Genomic DNA, 7,951 nt, shown 5'->3' on the forward strand with positions numbered 1-7,951 from the left:
CCAGGCCGACGGCGGTGCAGACTGCACCCGGCGGTGGCCAAAGGTACAGTGAACTTGCTTCATGCTCGCTGCAGTCGTTCCCAAAAAAAGGAGAGAGTAAAGAAGTTTCCATTGCAAAACCAAAGAACTGTGCTGATCTAGTCACTGTCATGAGCATTTACAGCTGTGCTACTCAGTCTTTACTGCTACAAAAAGGCAATTAAGAAAGTGTCTGGAATCCCAGGACATTTGCAGGTTTCTGTGGCATAAGAGTACTTAATTTGTAGTAGGTTAGAGAAAGGATTTTGTGAAAGAATGGAGGGGGAGAAAATGAGTTATTTGGGAAGCAAATGAAGTCTGGCAGGAAAACTTCACTCTGTTGGAAAATTTGGTATGTTGTTACTGTGCCAGAGAAGAAAAATAGCTGTTAACATCAAAGAACCAAGAAGACTGCTCCACAGGAATCCTGAAGCAAAACAAAAGGCAGACATCTAGTAAAGAGGACTAGCTTAGACATATGACTGGCTCATCCATGTGCTTCCTTAAAGCATGGATCACTTCTGAAAATTGACACTAGAAACAATTCAGCCTTACTAGGCAAATTTACTTCCCAGGATAATCTGGATAGAATCCTGTCAACAAAATCCAAGATAAAGCTTGGATTCACTCTGCAAAATGAATGCAACAAAACATGAGTCATCCTTGCAATGTCTTCCATCCTGTACCTTACCTGGGTCCCATGTCTTCGCCTCTCCTGCCATCTCTTTCTAAAGCTTTCCAGGAGAAGGTAAGAAGTGGAGAAAAAGGTCAGTCTGCAACACTGGATGTTATTTCTAGTGTAAAACTAATTATATCTGGTATGGAGATTACTGAGTGTCAGTAAATACAGACAGCAGTATAGCACTTTAAAGGCTTGTTACTGGCAGAAGTCAAATTTTGGAAGTATCTTTTCACTAACTTGAATGTACAAGTATGATAGAAAGTAGACATAAGATGTGTCAGACAAAGAGTTCTGTGTTTTCGTAGTATTGGCTTAGCCTTACAATGCCGGTGCTGCATATACAATGTTGTCAGCTGTCACTTTTTACGCATTTTAGTTCTTGTGACCTATATATGAAAGCTGTCTTAATAAAGAATGAAGCTTGATTTATTTGTTTTTTTCTGATTCATCAGCAAACTACTCCAAAAAAACCCCCAGCATGATTCTGCATTATGGAACACAATTTTTTATTACTATAAACCTGTACTCTAATAAATGTTAGGCCCATTTCTGATTTCATGTTGATCAAAAGCAAGTTAGGAATTCAGGGAAGTTACATCTGTGTGAGACTAATATAAATGAGAGAATGATCAGACTCTGTGCCCTAATTTTTCCTGACAAGGCCACAAAATAAAGGCCCCCATAGTGTGAACTGAGCTGTCCAAATAAATGTAGTTTGATTTTTCCGAAGTGCCAGACCTTTGCAGATGGCACTGAATTCATGCAGAGAGGACCTCTCTAAATCAGACTGCTTTTGTTTAGATCGCTAACTGAAGACGGTCGAGCTTGGGATTAGGAAATGAGTGCTGCATATTCTGACTTGAGACTGCCAACCTGATAGAACAAATGGCAAAACTCTGGAGGAAATTAAGCTGCATGGGAAACTCTGGTGTCAATGTGATTTACTTATTCCAAGTAATAATTGTTAAGTTTTCTGGATTTGCATTTATCTGCGGTTGTGTTTGATAAATTTTGTGTTAAATCTGTGTTTCAATTTAATTCGTATTTGTGATGTAGATACCAACAGAATAGCTTATTATAAAATACTTAAATGAAAACACCATATAATTCTTATTAAGATTGAAAACTTCTTAATTTTGCCTCTACTAGATGAATAAGTAATTGGTAGTACCATTTGAAGTTGCTGTCTGTATTCACTTGAAGGACTAGATTACTGTGGTACGCATGAACCATGTTTCACACCAGGAGACATTTCATTGCGAGGTGGTTTCCATCGTTACCAAGCAACAAAAAACCTCTCTGCTTATTCAGTGGCTCTGTTCTTTTTGTACCATACTTGATAAATCTCTTTTCAGGAAAGAATTCACTACTTAAACCACTGCCTTTCTCTTTATGGTTTCTGTGAACTGATCTTCTGGAGGATGACCTCTAGTTTTACTGTGGTTTGTTGGCTAGGACTTCAGAAACTTGGAGAAACAGGAGCAAGTGGAGTCTTTTAACTTTAGTGCCACATAAGGACAATAGAAGAGAATGACCGTGGTTTCCCGTGGAGCTGAAAGGCAGGCAAGTGCTTTTAAAAAGTCTGCCTTGTCAGTTGAACCAGTTCACAAGATGGATCGCCAACAGTATCGAAGTCTGTTAAAGAAGATGTGCATGCCTGTTGTGAGAGGTCCTGACAACAGACATGGCTTTGCCAGCTTTGAAGAGAGAAACAGTAATTCTTTCCTTAAATTCAATCCATTCACCTCTCTAGTAGAGCCGAATTACCCTTTATTCCCACACCGGGATGATGTGCCTTTAGTGGATCCCTGCTCAGGTTTTGTGAGTCCAGGAGCAGATGCTGACCTGCAGCCCAATGTTGGAAGAGCTGTTGAATCCCTGGTGTACTACAGTGATTGGAAACCTCACCAGCAGGTCCCCATCACAGGAAAGAGAGGCGAGCCTCCCCACAGGAGGCAGATGATCCTCCTGGAGGAAACCAACCAGGACAGAAGGTGGAATTCCAGGGCTGTGTCAGCTGCTTCTGTCAGGGCACAACTCAGAGGTAAAGCAAACTACTCTTTTTATTTCTTAATCACCAAAGAAATCGGTGATGCTTAAATAAATACAATTAGTTTCTGAACTCCATTCCCCAAGGTCCTGAAAGAACAAACCTTATAAAATATATTTGCCCTGGATATTTGAACTGAATATAACAACTGCAATAGAGTGTTTGTATGATTCATTGCCCCTGCTGTAGCAAAGAGGTACCAGTCAGCAAATTCTAATGAGCATTCTAATGCTAAAAAGAAAAAAAAAATCTTTGAAGGTAAATAATGTTTTAAAAAATCTATTTAGGTAAATTGTGTAGTTACATACAATAGTCCTAATGAGCACCTGTTTTAATGTAAATCAAAATAACACATCACTCCAGAGTCAGGAAATCCCCTGGATATTTCTGTGTCTTCTAGTATTTCCTGACAAGTTGCAGTGCAGTGCATTTAAAGACCTATTCCAGGGTCTAGCTGATCGGAGAACAGAAGTTCTTTAGGACTGCCATCACATGTTGGTCAAAGTACATATTACCCTCTTATTTTATATCAATGTGTTACACATAAAGTTGGGTCTGATCATTTCGTATTGATTACAGCATCAAAACGGAAATTCACTCTTTTTAATGTGAAGCAAAATTGGGTTGGTGGTTAATATTCAGAATTTTCTGATGAAAATTTTGGAAAGCAGAAATATCTACTCTGGGCTTCTAAATGCAGACATAATTAGCAGTAAGCAATATGGTTGAATTTTTAGAAAGATTAAGCCAATTCCAATGATTTTCATAGAGAAATACTCATTACACCTAGATCAAAATTTTATGAGAACTCAGGCAACTTGCTTATAGATGGGGGGAGGCATTTCTTAGAACATGGTAAAGAAACGTAAATAAGCTTGTTCCATTTTACTACACAGAGATAACACTCTCACTTCACAGTTAGCTATACTTTATCCGTGTTATTGTCACCATAAAGTCTACATGCTATAAATTCAGGAGTGTTTCTGGTTCCTTGTTTCTGTCTTCGAACTTTGCATCTTAAATCACTTTAAGCTTACTGCAGTCATATAACAGAACCTGAAAGAACTCAAGAAACCACAAGGGATAAAAAATAGACTCCATAATTTTCCTTTTTTTTCTTGCTCATCCCATATAATTTTCACTCTTATTTCTCAGTTACTGTGTTCTCCCTTTACATATGAAATTAGACCTCAGACACAAATCAGAACTGATCAGATGGTTTTTTCTGAAAGCTTCTGGAAAAGTGAAGGGGAAAGAAGATTTGAGATATGCAATTCTATCTGACCATTAATTTTTCCAACACAGAGAAAAGCAGACAGAGACAGAGATAGAGATACTCTGGCAGATAGAGACACACCTGAAATGAACACAAACAAAATTTGAAACTGAATGTCATCAAGTCCTACTACTTTTAAAATATAAGAGGTCAAAAACAGTGCACAGTTTTTGAACAACAGTGAGGTGCAGTGAAGCTTGTGAGACCGCTGGGTTTGTGAAACCTCTCTGCATATGTCTTTATATAGTGACATAAGAATCTCACTTTTTCCTTTAAAAACAAAACAAAAAGATGTTCTGGCTTTCATGGTTTCTGGGAAACAGCTTAGAAATGTGAATGAGTACATCTTCAGTTTCTGACTCAGAATCCAAACCAAAAATTCCCCAAATTCATCATCCGTCATTGAATCCTGCTTTGTCAGATTGGGAGATTAGCTTAAGTAATAAACTGAAACTGGCAGTATCATTAAGCTTGTCATTAGTTTAAAGTGATAAAGCCAAGACACTGAGTTCCCAACTTGGACAAGAACAGATCATGCCATTTTCAATCCTGTGGACTGAGCAAATCATTAGGGGCATTGAAACCTCCAGAAAGTTGACTTAAAGAAAAAATTATTTCCATTTTTGTGCTAGATCTTTCCACTGAAAGCAAAAGGAGAAGTAAATGTTAGAAGATTAATCATCCCAGCAGTAGGCCAGTAGTGTCAAGATGGCAAATTACAGTATACAGTGCAAAAGCAGAGGTCTCTAGAAATGCATATGTACAATTATCAAAGAAAATGTAAAATTATATACATGTCCTCCTAAGGACATTGTAGCTGTCATGAGTGTTTTACACATAGAGCACAAGGAATAACAGGTGTAACCTTTAGGTCCTTAATCAATGAACCAGAGGAAGACTATTTTTATGGAACTACTAGGACGTATGGATGGATATATTTGAGCCATCTACCTCTTTACTGTCGAGTGCAGTAGTATATGCATGCGTATTAAGTAATTACAACATTTCAGACATAAAACTTAATGGGAGCATTCCCATATGAGTCCAAGTTGTATATTTGCAGATAGCATTTGAAGTTTACTGCAAGCTGAGGCAATGAAATTGCAGCCACCATCTTTACTGCAAGCACATTACCTGTTTAAGAGACACTTTCCAAAAGAATTGTTTTAATTGGAGAGTGATTCAGTTTGAAAGCTCTTCACAGTGGAAAGATCCACAAATTCTGTCAAGCTTTTCAAAAGCAGCAACTTAAAGTTATAGCACACTGTGCAAAAAGCTCTTTTAAAAACCAGGTCATATTATTTCAGTACCTACATATGGCATTAGGATACTAAACTTAGTCTCTTACTGAAAGCTGTGATTTTCTTTTAAACTTTGTCAGAGTGATTAGTTCTGCAAGCACTAATTTTGCATTCTGCACAGTGGTTTTCAACTTCTAGTCTTTGAACTATTTTCTCCAAAGTATGCCTAAAATTTCTACAAATAACTAGGAAAAGTAACTGTATTATGAATTAGCTTAAATTTGCTACATAAAGGTCTTCATATGCATTGGAAATTTTGGGGGGTCTGGAAGTAAAAAGCAGGTTGAGAACTACCTAAGTAGTATGTTCTTGATACTTAAAAAGTTTCCAGTGTTCATAGAGAGTGGCGTGATGGTTGTGTGACCCCTTTTAGTATAGTATAACAAAGTATATTTAGAAATACACCTTTCCCAAAGTCACCAAAAGCATTATGCTAGTTAATGGCACAGCAGTTTGAATTATACTCTCATACATATCCCTTACCTTATTTATAGGATTATTTTGTGGGTTTTATCCTGATTCCCTAAGGAGACAAGTTGTTTCCATTCATCTTTTTTATCTATTGGTTCTCTCCTAATAATTTTTAACCCCATTGGCCAATTTCTGCCAAATTTTACAGAGATATAAACATCTCAAGGATAATTACATCCCTGCAAGATTTTTGAAGGTTGAAGTCTGGGGAGAGGAAAGACAAAAAGGAGTGTTCCTCTTGAGGGAGCTGAAACTCGGGCATTGTAACATCTTTCTATTTGGCAGCAGCTCACTTGGTTATCAGCGTGTGTGTACTGGCTCACCAATCGGTACATATGTGACTCTACAATAACTGCAGGATGTGGCCTCTTGGTTCCTAAGCCTGATTTACAGGACCTGGTCAGAGAGAGCTCAAATTATTGGAATATGGAGTTGGGAGGATGAAGGAGAGAGGAAATATCTTTAGAAAATTAGTCACCTACTGCTCACGGAATAACTTGTTTATTGCTTTCAGGGTTGGCAAAGATTATATAACTGTAGAAATGCAATATGCAATTACTAGTTCAGGTTGCATTAACAACCTTTTATTATTATGTTTGCTAATTTGGATACTTTCCTTTATGCAGTTAGTACTGTACATGACAATATGTGAAGTAGGCCAAACTCTAGCAATGTATGTTATGATATTATTTATCACTTACTTTCATCTTCCATGTAATTTAATGTATTTTTGTGGAAGTTTTAATTTAGAGTGGTAGCAGGTAACTGAACATTGGTGCATCGATATTTATGGGAAGCCATGAGTTGTTTTCATCCAGCTTAAAACAGTAAGGATTGCTGCAAATTGATTAACACAATAGGAAGCCCTTTCTTTCAGGTTGGATAACTCCAGTGAAAGTTGCTCCTGCTCTACCTGACCAAAACCATATTTTTGCATTTTGTATGGATCCCAATCTCAAGGCTAGTGTCTGGTGCTCTTCTTGTAATGACAGAAAACATATTTAAATAATTTTGTATCTAGTCTGCTTTCCATTTAACATACTTTTGGCAGTGATTACAGTAGTGTAGTGAAATCGGACTTTCTCATTTCTTCATCTAATTATATTGAAATAAGGGCTATATTTCACATAGCTGTATGTTAGCATGACCAGATTTTAATGGTGGCCATCGCTCCAATAATTTTCATTTTTTGTACTGTTACTCTAGTTAAGACATTTAGACTGTAATGTGAGACCGATACTACCAATGTCAGTTATGTGTAACCGGAGCAAAAATACCAGAATGTACAAAAGATACCAAAACCTCATACTTGGTGTAAATACTTACATATTTAATACTTAGGCACTGCCTTATTTGTTGCAAGTTACAAATAAGTAAATCAGTGATTCCATAGCACAAGTCTAATTAAGTCTTTCGCATACTGAAAATGTAATGGCATCCTTTATCCTTCTACACTGATAAGACTATTCATAGTCCTTAAAGTGTTGCACATGCTTAAATAGTTAGAATGGAATGGAATGGAATGGACTATTTCAGTTGGAAGGGACCTACAATGATCATCTAGGCCAACTGCCTGACCAGTTCAGGGCTCACCAAGTTCAAGCATGTTGTTAAGGGCATTGTCCAAATGCCTCTTAAACGCTGACAGGCGTGGGACATCGACCACTTCCAACAGGAAGCCTGTTCCAGTGTTTGACCACCCTCTCGGTAAAGAAATGCTTCCTAATGGCCAGCCTAAACCTCCCCTAGTGCAGCTTTGAACCGTTCCCACATGTCCTATCACTGGATACCAGGGAGAAGAGATCAGCACCTCCCTCTCCACTTCCCCTCCTCAGGCAGCTGTAGAGAGCAATGAGGTCGCCCCTCAGCCTCCTTTTCTCCAAACTAGACAAGCCCAAAGTCTTCAGCCACTCCTCACAGGACATGCCTTCCAGCCTTCTCACCAGCTTTGTTGCCCTCCTCTGGACACATTCAAGTATCTTAACACTCTTTTTAACTTGTGGGGCCCAGAACCACACACAGTAGTCAAGATGAGGCCGCACCAATGCTAAACACAGTGGCATAATCACCTGTCTTGACTGGCTGGTTGTACTGTGTTTGGTGCACCCCCGGATGCGGTTTGCCCTCTTGGCTGCCAGGGCACACTGCTGACT

The 7,951-nt window shown here is 38.4% G+C and overlaps 1 protein-coding gene across 1 annotated transcript in view; it reads left to right on the forward strand.

Annotated features, from left to right (window-relative positions):
* The first annotated feature begins 2,230 nt into the window (after positions 1-2,230).
* Positions 2,231-7,951, forward strand: part of CUNH7orf72 (chromosome unknown C7orf72 homolog) — a 24,966-nt gene continuing 19,245 nt past the window's right edge. Inside the window, 2 exon segments of the mRNA XM_019473030.1 lie at positions 2,231-2,744; positions 6,676-6,758. Coding sequence (XP_019328575.1) covers positions 2,231-2,744; positions 6,676-6,758 — 597 coding nt within the window.

This window comes from Aptenodytes forsteri, unplaced genomic scaffold (genome assembly GCF_000699145.1).
Source record: "Aptenodytes forsteri isolate BGI_AS27 unplaced genomic scaffold, ASM69914v1 Scaffold150, whole genome shotgun sequence".
Lineage (NCBI taxonomy): Eukaryota > Metazoa > Chordata > Aves > Sphenisciformes > Spheniscidae > Aptenodytes > Aptenodytes forsteri.